This window comes from Monodelphis domestica, chromosome 6 (genome assembly GCF_027887165.1).
Source record: "Monodelphis domestica isolate mMonDom1 chromosome 6, mMonDom1.pri, whole genome shotgun sequence".
Lineage (NCBI taxonomy): Eukaryota > Metazoa > Chordata > Mammalia > Didelphimorphia > Didelphidae > Monodelphis > Monodelphis domestica.
The window spans coordinates 233,673,407-233,693,483 of NC_077232.1; the positions used below are offsets into that span (position 1 = coordinate 233,673,407).

The following is a 20,077-nucleotide window of genomic DNA, read 5'->3' on the forward strand; positions in this document are numbered from 1 at the left end:
ATTACACATATTACCCAAAGAATGGGAGAAAAAAGTGGACTTGAGTACAAAAAGCATCAAGAAAACACAAATTGCTTCTCTTTGGGGAGTTATAATGTCCTCTTATATACCTTTTACAATGCTTTTGAATTCAAGATGATTAACTGAATGGATTTATATAGAAGAAGAATAAGTCAAATTGAGTGCTCAGATGTTGTGTCAAAGGACATTGATTAGTTCTTTGAGAATTATCTTTTTCTGAATCATTATAGAGACTCAGAGTTATTTAGTCTTTTAGGATAAACAAAGTATAAAAACCCCTACCAAACTTTTCAAGTAAGTCCTAGGTCCTTAAATGTCAAGGAGCGCAAATAGAAATCCCAAGAGCAAAATGTGAGTCCTTAATGGTCAATGCCGTATTCTAGAGATGCAATTAAATGGCTCTCTGAGTCATTGCTGAAAAACCTCAATTCCAGTCTTTTGAAGATCTTGGAGATTTCCTTCTCCTGGAGTGACTATTTCAATGCTGTGATAAGTGATGCCTCATTTTGTAAAACTAAAAGCCTTTGGATGGTTAAAGAACAACTACAATTTCACTATCAGTTACCAAAACTTGTAGGGTTTATTTTTTCTGAGTTGCTCCATTTCCAATTATTTTGTTGTTGATGCCATATACTCTTTAAATCTATTTTCATAAATCAAAGCAGCTTCCTGGCTGCTACATTATTTCAATATTTTATCAAAGATATAAGGAAGATGGAAATTGCAGATGGTGATACAAGTACTGAAACACATAAGAACTAAATAAGGAAAAGACAGATGGCCTCTCTGGGCCCTTCCAGCTCAATGATTCTTGCCCTTTTTTGTACTAATATAATATTTCATAAACACTTTATTTAATGGAACCAACACTGATGAAGTACCTACTTTGTGAGGGATGGAATAATGAAATAAGACATAATCTGTGCCCTATAGGAGTTAGCAACATAATTGGGAGATATGACATGCTCAAATAAGTATAATTCAAGAATGAATGTGATAAGTACAAAGAAAGGTTCATGTAAAGTACAATGATACATTTGCCACAAGAACGATCATTTGATTTTTACAAGTGGGTGGAAGTGAGAGCCTTCAAAAAGGTAGTGTCATTTGAATTGGGCCTTCTAGGATTTTCCGCATATAAAAACTACTAGGGGTAACTCATTCCAGCATTGGAGAGGGGATGCAGAATGACCAAAGTATGCAGATGGGGGAAGGCAGGAAAAGAATAGAGGAAATAAGGTGTCCAGTTTGACTGAGACATATGGCACGTGAAAGAGTGAAAAGGCAAATGGCAAAAGGCTAGACTATGGAGATTTAGGAATGCCCCTAAAAGAATCTGATTTTATTGAATAGGCTATGAACCACTGAAGATTTTTGAATTGAGAAGTATGTGATCAGAGCAATGCATTAGGAAGAATATAGGGGCAGCAAGAAGAAGGATGAATTGGAGGAAGGGGCACAGAAAGACCATTTAGGAGGTCATTACCATGGCCCTTGTGACAGATAATAAAGGTCTTATTCAGGTTGTTGCAGTGAGAATGGAAAGAAGGGGAACTAGTGGTAAATACTAAAGAGGTTGAATAGAAGTAATTTGGTAACTGAATGGATGTGGGGCAGAGAAAGAGGGCAAAAAATTACTTTGAAATTGCAAACCGGGGTTAATGGGAAGAACTGTGGTGCCATCTGTAGAATCAGAAAAGCTAGCAGAAGGGATAGTTTTGGTGACAAGATTTCAAATTTAATTTTGGACATACTAAATCTGAGATGAGAACAAGACTGGAAAAGGCAATTGGAAATGAGAATGTGACATTTGGGTAGATTGGAGGAAGAGATAAAAATTGAGTGTTATGCACAATGAGATAATTAATGAAGGTATGAGTGAGGAGGAGGTCACTCTATGGAGCAAAAGGAGAAAAATGGAGAGGAAGGAGGGAGGGTAAGGGAGAGGAAGAGATGAGAGGAAGAAGGAAAGGATAGGAAGAAAAAGAGGAAAGAGGAAGGAGAGGAGAGGATAATGGAAAAGAAAGGAGGAGAGGAGAGGAGAGGAAAAGACAGGAGAGGGGAGAAAGGAGAGAAGAGATGGGAAGAGGGAAAGAGAGGAGGAAGAAAGCTGAGCAGAGGAGGAAAATGGAAAGGAGAGAAGGAAGACATGCAGGAAGAAAGGAGGAAAGACAGAGGAAAGGACAGGAAAGGGGAGGAGGAAGGGAGAAGACAAGACAAAAGAGGAGAAAGGAGAGGACGGAAAGTTAGGAGAAGAGGACATGGGAGATGAAAAAAGGAAGAAGAGAACAAGGACAGAACTTTAGGGAATAAACTCCATTCATTACTTTTCCTCAAAGCCTTTGCAACCTAGTAGGACCTGCCATAATTTGTATTCTACTCCCAAGCCTTTGGAGGACCTATGATCACTCCTAGTAGAGGAAAATTGTTATCATAAACTTATATTAAAGGGAAACTCATGGGAGAATTGCTTAGCTCCTGTCTCCTAACGTCCCATTTTGGATTCATTATCTTATGCCTTTGTGTTAGGGCAAAGTATTATGTGAAGATAAGGGAAGAGACTTGCAAGCTTTCATTGTTCTTTTTTTTTTATCCTGGCAGCAGAGGGCAGCAAATATAACATCACAGAAGCTAAAGTAAAAGTGATGAGCCTAGATGATCAGAGATCTGTTTGAGGAAAGCTGGATTACTATATTCAGGAAAAGAAGTATTTGATTCAGTGGAAGAGCAGCATTGTCAATTATCACCCAGATGAATGGAGGAAGGCAGGGATATGCAGAACATGAAAGAGTATATACAATTTGAGGTGATATATATTTAACTGAAGTTGATAATGGAACATGTGTATTTTGGACTGTGCCTTTATTGCATAACAAGCATCTACATGTATCAGGATCAGGGGATAACTTTGTTGCAGCCCAGGCAATCAATCACACCAAACGCGAGACAGTTGAATGATTGGTGTAACCATAGAGGCACAATGTTAAGTGGCCATACATACTCTGATTGGCTTGGCTCTGTGCAGAGTTGATCTTCATCTCAGTCACCCAAAGATAAACAACAGACCAAACCACTCACTCAGAATGTCATTTAAGTCAGCCCCCTCCATGTGACTCCAAGCCCTTTTGGTTTGGAAGTCTGCCAGTGCCCAGAGACCCAAAGGAGAAGCAAGAGAAAGAATGCCCCGGGTTATTGCATACAATTCACTAAGGAGAGCACTAATTTACAGAGAACCACATCCTCCAATGATTAAGACTTTCATGTCATTGCCTTCAAAGGGCAGGAAGGGAGGAAAAGGGCAAAGACAAAGCTATGTCTCCTTTTAACTCCTTCTTTACCCTTTTCAGGCTATCATTTGAAGACCAGCAAAGCTCCTTTGTGATCTCAGGTGAAACATCAGAAGGAAATTGTCTCCTCTGGCAGGATTAAAGAATCTTGGCTATATATCCCAAAGGAGACACCCATTCTTAAATCAATATTTCAGAGACACTCATTTTCTTTTTACTTGTTCTACAAATGTTGCAGTGTTTATTGTCTAGCATATCTCATCCCTAGGGCAGGCTTGTGTTTATATACATGTTTACTGGTTTGAATATCCTCCACTTGTGAGCAGACAAGTAGTTCATTTCTCTTGCTTTTCAACCTCCCCTTGGTATTAAAGAGCATCTAGCTGCTACCGTCACAGCACCTGAACACTGATATACTTGGGCTATAAACTTTTCAGGATGCTGATTCTCTTATTCATTTCAGGAAGTAATCTGGGAAGCTCTATACATCATTAACTGGACTAACATCTTGAATTTTCTACATTGTTATTTTTTTAAAAGATTGGGACTCTTTATTGCTCCCAAGGTGGAAGTGCTGGGGCTATTCTTGGACCTCATCCTATACTATTCAGTATGGGAGTTAAAGCTTGGTTTCCAGCCTGGGCCACGTGCCCCACCTTAGGCAGCCTGGTATATCGCAGCTCAGGACCCTTTACTCTATCTTGAAACACTGAAGCCCCCTTTAGTCTAAAACTCCCGAGTTCAAGCAATCTACCAGCCTCAGCGTCCTGAGTAGCTGGGGATGAGTCACCATGCCCACCTATACTGTCATTGAAGTACCACTCTTTACTGATGAACATCTTAACACTGTCACTCAATTTTTAGAAGTCTTTAAATTCTGCTTCCAAAATGCCATGTCAATGTGATTCTCGATAACATCAATGTTCACTTTAACAAACATTTATTCATAATCCCTTCTTCCAAAACAATGGATGAGGCTGCACATTATACCTAGTAGGAAAAGAAAACAAACCCCTCATTTCTACATCACGTAGAAATGAGGGGTTTGTTTCCTTTTCTTGTTTTCTCACATATCGAGGCATGAAGCAGACCCTGAATCTTAGCTGGTTTCTCCAAGAACATATTTAGTTATTAAAATAGACTTGTGACTCATCGTTTTGGGGAGCTCCTCCACAAGACAGGATCATATGCATCTCTTCTAAATAGGATAGGAAGTTTTCATGAATGTTCTCAAAGTACACTTTGGCAGAAGATGGGTTCAGGTGTTCGTTTGTGGAATCGAATATCACAGTATGGAAACATGGTACTGACTTATAGCTAATGCCAGCTTAACACAATTTCTAGGTCTTCTAAGATTAAATATTAAACCCTTATTTTCTAAGTTTCTAAATTTGCACCAAACCAACAAGAAAAAATAATTTTGAATCTTCTTCCCTCCCACCACTTTGCAATGCTAATATTTTCCTTTCCTAACCAGTTTTTTCCTACTTAGAAAATAAATGTTGGGTCATTTCCAAATACAGTAAACTCCTAAGTGAAAAACAGAATGGGAATTGATTGCTGAGTTCTTGCCACTCCTGGCTTTTATGAAGTCAAATAAGTAGAACTAAGTCATTTCGCTGTTATGATGACTGAGGGTAAAATTATTATTGTACATTTTATAAACATTACATACTAAACTCTTATGGACAGTGGAATAAAGGCCTCGATAGCTACAGTATCCAATCCATTCAGAATGCTGGTTTGTCATTTATGTGTGTACCTATACACATAAATAATCATACACACATATGTGTACATAAGAGTACATATACGCAGATATGTAAATACCTTATAAGCTGATAAAGCTAAATTATTGACAGGAAAATGCCTATAGATGTAGCTATTTAGAAATGTTCCATTAGTAGTAAAGTTATTATTATATCATTAGTATAGTTGCTATAATTGTATAATTATTCAGTGTATAGAAAGGAACCAGTTCACATCCAAGGCTTCCATGTAAGATCTGCTGTAGTGTGTGTTCATAAATCAGTCAAAAGGAGCTAAATCATATGGCAGATAAAGCTGGTCTTGGAGTCAGGAAAACCAGAGTTCAAATTCTACTCAAGACACTTATTGGCTGTTGGCTCTGGATAAGTCACTTTACCTCTGTGTTTCTGGAAAAGGGAATCAACAATAGCACCTACTTCCCAGGGTTGTTTTAAGAATAAGATTCAGTAATATTTATAAAGTGCTTTATAAATCATATAAATGCTTCTGTATTTAAACTTTATTTAAATGATATTTACCATGTAATCCATTTAAACTATATAAATGCTAACTTTTATTATTGCAATTACATATGTTGAAAATTCTTTGTTCTATTTTCCATATAAAAGACTAATGAAAATGTCCCCTTCTTTCTATAAAGAAATGGGATTTGAAAGAAAGTATCACATTGTTGTTATATTTTTATGCTGAATAATATATAAGTAACACTCTAGTTATTCTGCTAAGTTTAAAGTTCTTTGTATATCAGAGTTATTAGCAGGGACCCTTTGATAACAATCTCCTAAGGACTGGCAAATAACATTTTTAAAAAATTATGAAGAAAATTCTTTCTATTACTGTTTCTAATCTTTCAGAAAAATGGGAAAACCAGATCTCCTTGTTAATATTAATACCTCATTTGGTGCACGTTACATTTAGTATTAGAGTTCTTTCTGAACACTGTGTGCTTTTGTGAGAAGTGCAATGCTAGCATGGGGAGGAAAACCTGGACATAGAAAATAAGCTCATCCTCATGAAATATCCAAGGGATAAAACATCAACACAGAACTAAGATGCATAGTTAAATGAGAAGTGAATTATAATGACAAGGAACATACTAAAGAGAGAAGTACTACAGGAAAGGGAAGGGCTTTCCCTGAACCACTGAATAGAAAGATGTGGCTCTTAGGGAAGGTGATAGGTGGATGCCACTTTAAAGGAAAGAAAGTCCATGAGTAATTGTGGATGGGAGGAAATCCCAAAGCAAGTGAAGAATGTAAACAAAGAAAGGACTGATATGGGGGCTTGAAGACCCTTGGCAGTTCCACTTAAGAGATACTTTGAGGTGAAGGACCTTTCCTTATGCCATTCGATTTATTATGACAGACATAGCTACCCATTCTGCCTATTTATAAGACCAGCTCAGCACCACTCCACCCAGTTTACCAAAAATATAGAGCAAAATTTTCATTCAATAATTAATCTGAAGGAAGCATTAGTCCTATTTCCATCATACAAGGATAATGAAAGAATCCTGATGTTAATGTTATTTTTTTAGTCCAACATATCCACATATATTATTAAAACCATAATTAGTTCAGTTTGAGTGATTCATATTTTTAATGGAAATTCTTTATTTTGCAAAGCTAATAAATTTGCTTTCCCGCAGAAGTGACAAAATGGTCCAAACAAATTATTCAGTTTTAGCAAACATAAAGGTGGCCAGATCTCTTCCATTAACTTTTTCGCTAATCTATCTCTAAATCCAAGGTGTGCAGTCTAAATTTATAGTATAGGCCCCTCATCGACACTGTTATGTCTAGTTCTTAAAATGGTATGGTCTCATGATTCCTGAAGATAACTTGTTTGGAGATGCCTCATGAACTAAGAAAGACTGGCAAATAAGAATATTTTTCAAGCCTTTTTCTTAGCTTTATTAGACATACTTTACAGGAACCATATACTCTCAAACACCAAATTTAATCAACAAAATTAGGATATATGAATTAAGTCTATATGTTGAAGCATTTTCAAAGCAAATTATACAGCAGTGCTATTTCAGAAATCCCCTGGATTCATAAAAGCTTTCTTCTGTACACTCTTTGAGAGCAGATATCAACTCAGTTTGTCTTTGAATCCCCAATATCTCAAACAACAACTTGCACTTGGCAGGTGCTAAATGTAGGTTTGCTTAATTGAATTATATTTCAAGGTTTCAAGGTAAAAAAAATCTCCAAGTTCACAAGTGCCTGAAATTTTTTTAAGACCACAAACCAGCTTGGAAAGTATACATATTTCTGAGAAAGATAAGATGGTGCTTTTAATTCATACTTGGGACCTTTCCTGAAAGCAGTTTTAGATAGGAAGAAAGTAAAAGTATTCCACACGTGTATTAGAGGTTTGGGAGGGGATATTGGATTATTATGAGAGGGGAAAAGAACTCTTGAAAGGTTGCAATGGGGGCATCAAAGACAAAAGCAATCCTAGTTTACAAGTTTACCAATAATTTGCTCTGATAAATGGCATTTAATGGTTCCAAATGTTGGTTTCTTTCTTCTGTCTGTATTTGTCTGCATTGAGTTAGGGAGAATGTTAAAATAAGGAAAGGTAAAAATAATTCCAACTCACAGAATTGACAACTAATCAGGAAGTGTTTTGTCTGTACACACGAAAGAAGGTGACTTGTTAAGAGCTAATAAAAAGAAGAGGCATCTACAAAATTCAGTTCAACAGAGCCAAATAAATGTCGTGAAACAGGCAGACAGAAAGGATGGCTCATTAAGAAAAAGCCAATGGCCAAAATCAAGTCATGGATTAAAGGGTGATTTTTCACACAATTGACCCTACTCCACCAATTTGGTATTGTGGTTTTAAGAGTTTCTTTAAAGTCTTCCAGGTGTCGCTACTGTTGCCGACTCTGGTTTATTCAATTGCTGACACATAGACACAAGCAGGGAGGCATTAGTGTACAAGCTATCAACTTCTTCAATTCAGAGATACAGTTCATTCGTGTGTATCCAAGTAAGTAGGCATATATGTGGACCTGCATACATATAGACATACTTTCAGGCTGTCTCTTTTCCCAAATACCTAGTAAGAGGAGAAAACTGAATTTGATTATCTCCTTATTAAATACATAGATCTAGCTGGCACGATCCAGATGAAAGCTCTATAAACATGTGGCAAATGAAGAGCTGCACCATTCAAGTGTAATTAAGACAAGCTGTTCAAACAACTATAGGCGATAATGAGGTAATTTCTAAATGATGGAAAGATGAATGATTTTCATGGCAAAAGATGAAAAATCCTTGAAAATCCAGAATCACTTTTTTACCTAGGAAGCCCAAATTAAAGTGTGATACACAATGCTTACCGGTCTCTCATGCTGAAGAATTGATGACTTCCCAGGTTCATATTCAAAGATACTCCTTGGTTCAGAACGAAATCTTCGTGTGTCTACTTTTCTGTCAGGTGGATCCCAGTCATGCCTAGGAATAAAAAACCCCAAAGGACTCTATTAAATTAATTCCCTGGGATCAGTGTAAGGGAAGACACTCCATTTAGTAATCAAAGATATAGTGTCTAATTTGGAAATTACTGTTAGCGAAAACTCAGAACCATCAAGTGGAGTGAAAAATAGACAGAAAATGCCTCATGGATGTTTTCTTTCAAGAGGAATCGTAAAGTTTTTTGGGGGAGGTTTTTATTTGGGGTAATGATTTCCTGTATTTTTTCTAACTTTTATTTTCTCCTACTGAAGCAAAAACTTAAGCTCAGAGGTTGCTGAAGTAAATGTTGTGGAAGGACCCCTAGGGAACTATGGAGAGAACTAATCCCTTCTCTTTGTGTTTGTGTTTAGAAAGAGCACCCGTTTGAAAGAGGAAGGTCCTTGGCCTCTCTAAACTGATGTCAGCTTACTGTGCCAGCTTGTGATGAGAAGTGACCTTGATGGGAACTGACATGTACTAAAGCACAAACTATGTTTAATTTACCTTCAATGCTTTATATCTATAGAGCTTCCATTTCTGTGAGAAGTACATAGGTACCACTTTGCTCCAGGCAGAAAGAAGCTGTGTAAAAGTTGAGGCCATTCTCTGGTGACATAAAAACCTGAGGCAAATATCTGTCACTATAATATATTACTTAGGGACCACCAAAATCCTTGGCACCAGTGAAGACACTTTCAAAAGGAAAATAACAGCTTCTACAGAGTGATATGTTTTCTAAAGTATTTCCTCAAAAGAATCTGGTGAATCCAGGAATACAAGGATTATCATTTTAGGCATGAGGAAATTGAGACCTTGAGAGTTTAAGGTACTCATCCATGGGCATAAAGACAGTAAATGTGAAAACTAGGATTGGGGACAGCTAGGTAGGACAGTGCATAAAATGCCAGGCCTGTAGTTAAAGAGGACCTGAGTGGAAATCTGGACTCAAACACTTCCTAGCTGTGGGGTTCTAGGCAAGTCACTTAACCCTTATTTTCTAGAGCTTGCTGCTCTCTTCTGTCTCATTATTGATACTACAACAGAAAGTAAGAGTTTAAAAAAAATCAGGTCTAGATGTCCCTTCTCCGGATGTACAATCTCTCTTCCTTGCCCTAAGCATTGGTTCAAATCTCACCTGATATTTCCTATCTTGGGGCAAGTCACTTATTTGTTCTAGGTCTCAATTCCTCTGATCTGAGACTTTCAGTAATAAAGGGAAGAGGTTCTTAATTAGTTTGACATAAAAGGAAAAAAGAACACTATACTAGGTAAAGAATGCAAGGAAGGAAACAAAGGACGGAAGGAAGGTAGGAAGCATTTATTAAGTGTCTACTATATGCCAGATATCATCCCCACTATATAGATAAGGATATTGAGAGAGATGGCGGTCAAGTGACTTGTCCAGAGTCATAGAACTAGTAAGTTTTCTGAGGTCACATTTGAACACAGGCCTTTTTGATTTCAGGCACAGTGCTATACCAGAATTTCATTTACTGGTTGGATGACCCTGGGCAAAGCCACATTGAACTCTAGTTGGTCATCTGAAAAACATGAATAAATAAAAACACATTTTATCTATATCACAAGAAAGATACTATAAAAACTATACAGGCTGACATATGGAAGGGTTGCAATCTATACCAGTATAAAAAGTACCCAAACTGATTGGATCATGGAGTAAAGTGTTTCTCCATATTTTCCTTTCTCCCTCTCTCCCTCTCCATCTGTCTGTCTGTCTCTGTTTCTGTTTCTGTCTTTCTTTCTGCCTCTGTCTCTCTAAAGCCTATCTCAGTTAGCATAGTATCAACAATGTCTTGGGTACAAGAAGAAACAGAAGATTCATCATCAAAAAAATCAGAAAAGAATGAGGCCCTAAGATTAGAGAGATAAAGCAGAGAAGCTACCATTTTGCATTAGCAGAGGGATTTCCTATACCAATAAAACCACAGGTCTAGTCCTGATCAACATCTCACTATCAAAGGAACTTAAAAAATTGTCATCCCAGTACCAAAGAGGTAAATTTCTATTATTCATCATGTGAATTTCAAAGAGGAGAATTATTTTCTTCAAGTTGCTTTAGACCAGTTTTCAATCAAATGACCTTTTATTGAGGCAGATCTCCTATCACAGATCACAGAACTTCCCTGTCTGCCATGAATGTTAAAAGGTCAAATACAAATGGGAGGGACACTGTGAGAATTTATTTTTCATATACTGTATTAAATATACTGTGTCAAATCCTATATTATATCCAATATATGTTATTATATTATTATATATTATATCCAGTATATATAAGATATATATATATATATACACATGATATATCCAATATACTGTATTAAATCCTATATGCTAGGGAGAATTGCTATGTACTCTTGTGTTTGGGATCTAGGTCAGAGATATCATCCATATATATAGATACCATGCTTTTTGCTTTAGCTTTTTCCTTGAAAATCCCAAGGAATGCCTTCCATTTTAATAGAATTTGTTTAATAATTGAAGGGGACAAAGGTTCTTTTCCTCTGTAAGTATTTCCCTGTGATATAGGTATGTCAAAGAGTGGATAGGTTGCTGGACCACCTCTTAATCAGCTATCACAAATTAAAGATGCCTTGGATAGTTGAGGGAGTAGCTGAATAACAAGTTCCTAGAAATCTATTTATTAAGCTTTCTGATCCAGCTTGGGTCACCCCTGGCTTTTGAGAGACAACCATGTAGACCTATATTACTTTATTGGTTATGACGCTGGCCTAAACAATAAGCCTGATATAATCAATAAACTTATATTCTTATCCCAAATCAGTCTCTTGAGATAACTTCAAACATAACAATACTCACCTGTTCAAAGAAACATATACTTACTTTGAATTAATAATGGAACTAAACCTATGGTGAATTAGCAGGAATAAATTGCTCTGTTCACTCCTACACTTATTTCACAATTCACTAAGCTCATCAAGTAATCCAAGCTTCTGGGAGAATTGTCTAGATGTTTAATAATGGAACAAATTCAGTTTTGCACACTGACTAATACAATTTCCACATCCCTGTGTGGAAGGTCAGAGTTCTTCATCTGGGGCCCCAGGATTCCAGTCAGCTTTATTCTAAGCCAAAGGCAGGACAAAACTGACCATATCACTCTTTGTGGAGAACTTCTTACTTTTCAGTGGAAGACCTGTCTCTGGGCCTAAGTGGTGGAACTGGAGGTGGTATATGGGGAGGAGGCAGAGGGGAGGAGGCATCCTTAAAGGCATCGGTGCCATTGTCAGAGAGACTTTTGGAAAGAGGTCTGTATGTCTGCATCTTTGCAGCAGGGTGGGACTGAGTCGTGTAGGAGGCACTTGGAAGGCCTGTTGGGGAAAGAAAATAGAAGTGAATTGTAAAAGATCCATTAAAATATATATATTTTCACTACCCATAAAACAGTCCTCAGTAGTATCAATTCCTAAATAACAAATAAGGTTCCTCTGGGACACAGAGCTGATTTTGGCAAGGACAGTAAAACTTATTGATACTGAAATGCTTGTTTATGGCAAACTGGTTTCAAAGACTTGAATCCAGGTAGCTTGTTGGCTCAGTGGAGAGAACTAAGCCTGGAGTCATGAATATTGGCTTCAAATTTGGCCTCAGACACTTTCTACCTGTATAAGCCTGGCCAAGTCACTTAACCCCAATTGCCTAGCTCTTAATATTCATCTTAGTATCAATTCTAAGCAGAAGGATTAAAAAAAAAACAAAACAACACTGGGATGATGACAGAACCAATACAGTTGAGTGAAGAGAGTCTGTCCACTGCACCAGCACCATAAAGTAATGGTTTCTTTAGTTGCTCTGGCAAAAATCATTTAAGGAGGCAAGGACTGGTTACAATCTAAAAATGGTAGCCCGAGTACATACTGACTATGCTGAGGGAGGAGAGTATGTGATTATTAAGCACATGCACCTGTAATTAAACAGAGAACAGGAACTAGACCTATGATTTTATTGGTATAGGGAACTCCTGAATAAGGAAACACCTTTACCAATGCAGATTGGACCTTGCTTTGTAATTTAATGTCTTTGAGAGCTTCTTGGGACACTGAGAAGTTTTAGGGCCACAGAGTTTCAGTCCAATCTGTGTCTTGTGCCCAGATCTTCCTTTAAAGGTTTAAACACCAATTCTCTATCCACCAGCCCCCTTGATCCCTTCTTTGTTTCTTTTAAATCCTTACCTTCCATCTTGGAATCAATACTCTGTATTGGTTCTAAGGCAGAAGAGTGGTGAGGGCTACGCAAGGGGGGTTATGTGACAGATTTGACTCCAGGATCTGCAGTTTCTGGACTTGGTTTTTTATCCATTGAGCTGTCCAGGTGCCCCAACTCCTTACCTCTTGAAATTAGACATGCTTTCTTTACATATGTCTTTTTTCCTGAATGAAAATGAATTTCATCCTGGCCTCTCTGTGAATTTTTGCATATTTTAAATTTAGCAAGTCTAAATTATTATGATGTTATGATATTCTGTACATGTGCATAAATTAGTATATAATGATATCATTCCTTTTATATTTTATACACATACATAGACTATAATACACAACACTGTAATTACACTAATAATTTAGCATGTGAAATAATTTAGAGAGGAGCCAGGAAGAAATTCATTTTCATTCAGCAAATCTTTTTTCAAAATAGGGTAAAATGATAGCATAGATGTGATAGTATTTATTTAAAGCCCCTGTAAGCATTTTAGTATCAACTACTTACATACAAATATTAATAAGGTTATTAAAATGTAAAAATAAATAAGTTAGGATGTAAAGAATTATGTCAAATGATTTGGTTATATATAAATACAAAGACAAGCCTCCATGAAGCTGACAGTCTATTTGGAGAGACAATTAAAGGAAAAACAAAACAAAATAAGGATACCAAGTCATGTAGGAAGTACTTGGTAAAGTATATAAATAATACCTGTACATTTGATAGGCTTTATTAGTTGCCAGTTCTGTAACAAGCATAGTGCTAGGTATTGGGAATATAAAAAGAAAAATAAAGTAGACCCTGCCCTCAAGGAGATTACATTCATTAGTGGAAATCACATAGATAGAAGATTTAGTACAAGGTATATACAAAGTAACAGTGGGAGTTTTGTTTGGCTTATTGTCATCAGAGGTTGAGACAATAGTAGAGAAGACCATAAAAACTTGTAGATCAGGTCTCGGCTCTAACTTTTACTCCTTTATGATGAGGACTCCCTGATAGGCAGCTTGATCCAGTAGCAAGAGGGACTATTGATTTACAGGTGTGACTTGACTTGAGAGGAGGGAGTCAGCAATGGCTATGAGCTGAGGGGTCACAAAATAGTCCTTGGGCTGGGCATTGTTATATGGAATAGAGTTTGGTTCTTGGTGGGGAGGACTCAAGGGAATTCCAAGTGGAAAGAGGAAGAGGAAGAATATAGATTCTATCTAAAATGAATAAATACCATTGTACCACTGGTTGCTGTGAAACAGTTTCACTTTTTAAATATCAAGCTTTTTTTCTCAGTTGTCCACTATTTCCCCCCACTTCATTGCCTTGAAGATATATTCCAGAGGCTTTCTGCCACACCATTATACATACATCTCTTGCTGATGGGAGCACAGTAGTTCTTGGCAGGGATACCTTGGAGAGGACATCCTCCCATGTTAGATGAGGGAAGGATCAGAGCACGTATTCCCTTGGATAGTCCTTGGTAGGAAGCATAAAACCCTATTTCCTAATCACATTTCTGCAAAGAGCAGGGTGCCATATAGTGAGCACTGCGCTCAGAGTCAAGTAGACCTGGATTTGAATCATGCCTCTGTCACTCACTAGCTTTATGACTCTAGGCAAGTCCCTTACTCTGATGGGACTCAGTTCTCTCATCTGTGAAAAGAAAGGTTAGATAGATGGCTTCTGAGGTCCTGCTTGATTTGTATCTATACTCTGATGATCCCAAGTATATAGACAGGTAACAATGGGGATCTAATAGCTTTTTCTCTGTGCCCGTGCATAATCTGTTATAAATATTATAAATTAAGTATGAAAATAAAATGAAGGATCGGAGAAAGATGTTTCTACTTTCCAATGGGAAGTATATGTTCCTCCCAGTCAGGGCTAATTAAGTCCATTGAATTGGCCAAAAGGGGCCAAAAACTCAGTTCAGTAAACAGCTTTTGAGCATCTGCTAAGTTTATAGTATTGTCCTTGGCAGTGAGAGAGATCAGACAAGGTCTCTGCCCTGAGGGAGTTTATAGTCTGGCAGGGGACATAAGACAGGGGCACAAAACCAAAACCAAACAAAGTACTAAACATGAGAAATGTCTCAAAGATATACAAAGAAGGAGCTTTGCTGAGAGGGATACCTTGGTTTGGGGAGTGGATGGGGTGGGAGATATCTTTGCTTTCTTTCAATTAAGCTGGAAAAATGTAGTGAAAATGGGGGTCAGGGGAGAGATTAGAGTTTGCCAATGAGGCTGGGGTCAAAGAAAAAATATTTAGGGACCTTGTCAAGAATTCAGATCGCTTCATAAAATATAAAGTAAGAGTTCTCCAACCAGAATTCCTAGGAAAATTTCTGGCAAGTCTGAGTCACAAATGCCACCAGCAAAATGGGATTTCTTTTTTTAATGAATGATTGCTTTTGGAAGAAAACATGAATAAGGTCACAAAACTCTTCACTTGACTTGTCCTCTATCTTCAGCTTCCAAAGTATGTCTAAATAAATTCTGAAATCCTAATCACCCTCTTTCTAGATTGAAGATCTTTATCTTTTGTACCCTGATGACATTCATGCATTCACATTATCCTTCATACTTGGGTTAAACAATGCTGAAGAGTATAAATTGAGAGTGAGAAAAAAATGAGGGAGGTACCAAGAAATGATCCCATTTTCATGAGAAAAAAAGTTTACTTCTTTCGCAATATTCCTATAAAGGAACATATATAAGGCATTATTTTCTCCCATCCTGAAAATTAAGGTCAATTAGAGTAATGAAAAAGTATCTCAGAAATTAAGGAATAAATCCACTAAAAGAGGAGATTGTATTTTTATTTTTTACTAAGCCTCATTAAAATGAACAAAATATTATTCCAAAATGAAGAAACAAGTCTCACCTGCATTATATGTATATGGAGTGTGATACATGTCCACACCATCATCTGAAAAACAAGACAGAATTGTGATGGCAGCAGAGTACCCATCTTGTTGCGGCTGATGGTCTTTAATAATAACATAATGAATTTCTATAATATTTTGAGGTTTTTATATCAGTCTTGGAAGTTGTGTAGCATATGTATTGTCATCCCCATTTTACAGCTTTGGAATAGAGGTTAAGAAATTAAAGCATTTGCCCATGATCATAGAAATAGTGTCTTAGATCTATCTGACACTCATCTGCTATCCATCCTGCCTATCAAGTAAAAATATAAGGCAACAAATACTTCCATTGTTGTTGTTCAGTACTTTTACAGCCACATCTGATTCTATGAGACCCCATATGAGGTTTTTTTCCTTTACAAAGACCCTAGAGTGGTTTTCCATTTCATTCTCTAGCTCATTTTACAGATGTGGAAACTGAGGCAAATATGATTAAATGACCTGCCCCAAATCTCATGGCTAGTGTCTGAGGCCAGACTTGGACTCAGAGAAATGAGCCTTCCTGACCCCAGACCCAGCACTCTATCCACTGTGCTACCTATCTGCCCCTGTGATTACTAGAAAAGTAATATTTTATCTTACTTTTTAAAAGTCTTTTTTTTTTCATTTTAATTTTAGGCATCCACAGTGGGCATCTACCTCACATGGTTCATTGATCTTATCTGTACTCTTCATTACAACATTTATCTCTTACTCATTTTTTCTTTTCTTCCCATTCTGGACACCATTCCCCCTTCTATGGCTTTCAAGATGCCTCATTATCAACAGAAACATAACTTCGTTTTGTACTTCCTCTCCCAGAATCTTACAAAAAAAGGACAGACATATTAATTCACTAAAAATTAGTGAGATTTATGATTTGGGACATGAACTGATGCTCTGACTGGGAAGTTTTGAGTCACCACAGTCAATGTGAATACCATATACCTATGGGCTTGGGGCTACTTTCACAAGGGGAACCAGGAAGGCCCCAGGCAATCAACTTTGCAGAATTTCCAATTTGCCCAAATGAAAGAGATGTTTTCCTAAAAACATTAGGAACTGTGATTAGTGGAAAGAGTGGAAAGAGTGCTAAAATTGGAGTTGGAGGACATGGATTCAAATTCCGTCTACACATACTACTTAATGTGAGCATGGACAAGACACTTGCCTCAGTTTCCTCCTCTAGAAAGCCTTTAAAGTCCCTTTTGGCTCTAAGACTATGATCCTATGAAAGAAAAAAGCAACGAGCAAACATACCAGGTTTGTGAACCATATGGATTTGCTTAAACATAGTCTTGTACCAGTCCTTCGGTCTGTCAACTGTCTGTAAAACAAAATTTTCAATATTTATGTCTGGGGCCATAGGATAAAAGATGAGGTGACATCAAAATAATCAACCTTCACCCTGAACATCCTGATTTCTTCTTCTTTAATGCCTTTTCTCAGCAGAAATCACTCCATCACACAATCTTGCTTTAGGTTGGACCCTTCAGTGATAATAATGATCATTTCTTTTGTTTAGCTGCATGAGCTGAATTTGTTGTATTGTTGTAAATATAACCTGATGTACTGTTGAATTATTGATTGTAAATATAATCTGTCCTCTCTGTCTTGCAGGACAACTAGGGACCACTTCATGATGCTCATGCTGAGGTTCTTATTGTCATTGGGTCTGGAATGGAGAAACTGATGACTATCCTACCACAAGTACTGGATGAACCAATAAGAGCAGATTCCTACTCAGGAATCCTTTGTGCCAGAGCATTTATGATCGCTAGCTCAGGTCAGGGAACTATCTTCTGAGTTTTCAACTTTTACTGTTTCAACTCTTCAACTTTTCAACTATTAATTTGACTTCCAGAAAGCTGCAAGAGCTAGGGATAGGGGAGGAATTGGCTTGAAGCTTATAGGTCTAAACAAACCAGCACTGCAAACACTTTTAATACAAATTGCTGTCAAGTTTTCAGTCCAGAGGGGCCATCAGATGGTCAGCTCCTTGAAAGCAGGAGTTTTATTCATGTTATTCATCTTTGTAGCAACCTCAGCTCCTAAAAGAAACCTTACATGGTCAGGGCTAATTAAGCACAATTGTTAAATGAATGAAGAAATAAATAGATCTAGGATATTGCAAAAAATGTTGTGATATGTCTATCTAGTTTGGTAATGATGATAGTGAATTAAAGAAACCATAAAATCTAGGTTAGTGCTAAAGGAATTCATTCTGAAAAAGGAATGTTTAAAATATATGTCTTTAAAAAATTAAACCCTTATTAAATACTGATTCCAAGACAGTAATACATGTATAACCCAGTGGAATTGCTCATTGCTTACGGGAGGGGGAAGGAAGACGGGAAAAGAAAAAATATGAATCATGTAACAATGGAAAAATATTCTGAATTAAATAATTAAATTTAAAAAAAATATTGATTCCAAGGCAGAAGAATGGTAAGGGCTAGGCAATTTGGGTTAAGTGATTTGCCTAGGGTTGCACGGCTAGGAAGTATCTGAGGTCAAATTTGAACTCAGGACTTCTAGACTCTAGGCTTGACTCTCTATCCATTGAGCCACCCAGCTGCCCCTATATCTTTTTTTCAGTTTATCTGACTCTAAGAACCAACTGAACTATGATTTACCTCAGTTGTCAATACTTGTGTGATCTATATACTACTTTATTTCTCTGGGCTCAGTTTCTTCATATGTCAAGAAAAAAAAAATCTTGGATTAGATGATTTGGTCTCTAAGGATCCTCCTTGCTCTCACATCCTAGGATTCTCTGACTCCAAGAATGCATATGGATGTTAAAGACCATATTGACTGACCCTCTGGATAGCTGGTCAAGACCTTATTTGTGTTAAACTATTACCACAATAAATGAGCAAAAGACAGTTTTATGAAATGAATAGTTGAGTGGCTAAGTGTCTCACTGGATGGAGAGTCAAGCCCAGAGATGGGAGGTCCTGGGTTCAAATCTGACTTTACACACTTCTTAGCTGTGAGACCCTGGGCAAATCACTTAACCCCCATTGCCTAGCCCTTCCCACTCTTCTGTCTTGGAACCAATGCACAGTATCAGTTCTAAGACTGAAATAAAGATTTAAAAAAGTGAATACTCAAATGATGTTAAGCCCAAGAAAAGATCAAGATGAAAATGATGTCGTGGAGAGGAGCTTCCATCCTTTTTTATGTCCTGGACCCTTTTGGCAATCCATGAACCCCTTATCAGAATAACATTTTTAACTGCTTGAAATAAAATCCATTGGATTACAAAGGAAACCAATTACTTTGGAATGCAATTATCAAAACATTTTGTAAAGCGAGTTCAAAGACCCCTGTAAAGGTTTAGTGATTAATTCCTACGTCTATACAACATTACAAGGCACATGCCTTTCAATTCTATATTGTTTGATCCCAAGGTAATATTTTTCCTTTTTTATGTAGCCCATCTTGTGCTTACAAAGTTCCCTGAATGATTTCTGGGCATAACTTATTGTAACAAGGAAGCCCAAGAAAAGACGCAAATCTCTGTATATGGAAAAGAATCTTGCCAGATAGAGATTTCTTCACTTTTCTGGAGGGCATACATCAGGCAAGATCGTACAGCTCCTTAGCCTGGCAGCTTTATATGGTTAGCACAGGGAGGCCAGAAAAAGCTGTCAGCTGGCAAAGGGGAATATGAGCCTCCAGACCTTTTGTGGAGTTGGGAAAGACCTCCATTCCTTTCTGAAAGGTTCCCTTAATTTTCCTCTGAAGACAGTGCTCTGAGCATGATGGGTACAACAAATGCTTGTTGAACTGAATTCCGAAAACCCCTTATATGCTGATATAATTGGACATGATAGTGAAATGAACAAAACAGTGAAATTGGAGGGATTTTACTTTTCTATACGGTAAAAATTCAAGACTTGTCAAAATGTTTGATTGGATATTCTATTTGGTAAATATTATATATTTAAATTGGTCATGATCCTCTATCAGGAAAAGTGTTATAAACATTATTTGAATGTTAATTTAAATTATTTCAATATTATTAAATGTATGATGTCTACCATCAGCATTATATACAAGCTTTCTACCATTAAAGGGAATATTTTGTGCACATGTGCTCCCATATGCATACAGTGCATGCTCATGTGCAAACACACACATACATCCTAAGCCAAACTTCCCCAGCCAACTCTTCCCCGATCTATTCTGGTTTATTTTTGCTTCCTTGCAAGCTTTGAAAACAGTCTAGCAAGTGTTATGTTCAAAGTAACATCAGAAAAGATGTGGATTTCTTAAAAATGTGTTTGTTTTGAAAAATAATGGGAAGCAAATCCCCTGACACTTAGAGCCTAATGGAGCTTCAAACACATCATCTCGTGTAATCTCAGCTTAGTAATATT

At 37.1% G+C, this 20,077-nt stretch overlaps 1 protein-coding gene and 1 long non-coding RNA gene across 11 annotated transcripts in view; one reads left to right on the forward strand and one right to left on the reverse strand.

Annotated features, from left to right (window-relative positions):
- The window catches only part of LOC107649301 (uncharacterized), a 165,187-nt gene that overhangs the window by 142,250 nt on the left and 2,860 nt on the right, over nt 1-20,077 (forward strand). Inside the window, exon 3 of the long non-coding RNA XR_001622838.2 lies at nt 17,310-17,475. This is a non-coding gene — a long non-coding RNA (uncharacterized LOC107649301). The remainder of the gene's footprint in view (nt 1-17,309; nt 17,476-20,077) is intronic.
- SORBS2 (sorbin and SH3 domain containing 2) overlaps nt 1-20,077 on the reverse strand; it is a 515,172-nt gene that overhangs the window by 66,821 nt on the left and 428,274 nt on the right. For all 10 annotated transcript variants that reach the window (XM_016423097.2, XM_056802972.1, XM_056802968.1 and 7 more), the window contains 4 exons: nt 16,950-17,016; nt 15,668-15,712; nt 11,709-11,898; nt 8,431-8,545 (listed from right to left, as the gene is read on the reverse strand). In XM_016423097.2, coding sequence (XP_016278583.2) covers nt 8,431-8,545; nt 11,709-11,898; nt 15,668-15,712; nt 16,950-17,016 — 417 coding nt within the window. The remainder of the gene's footprint in view (nt 1-8,430; nt 8,546-11,708; nt 11,899-15,667; nt 15,713-16,949; nt 17,017-20,077) is intronic.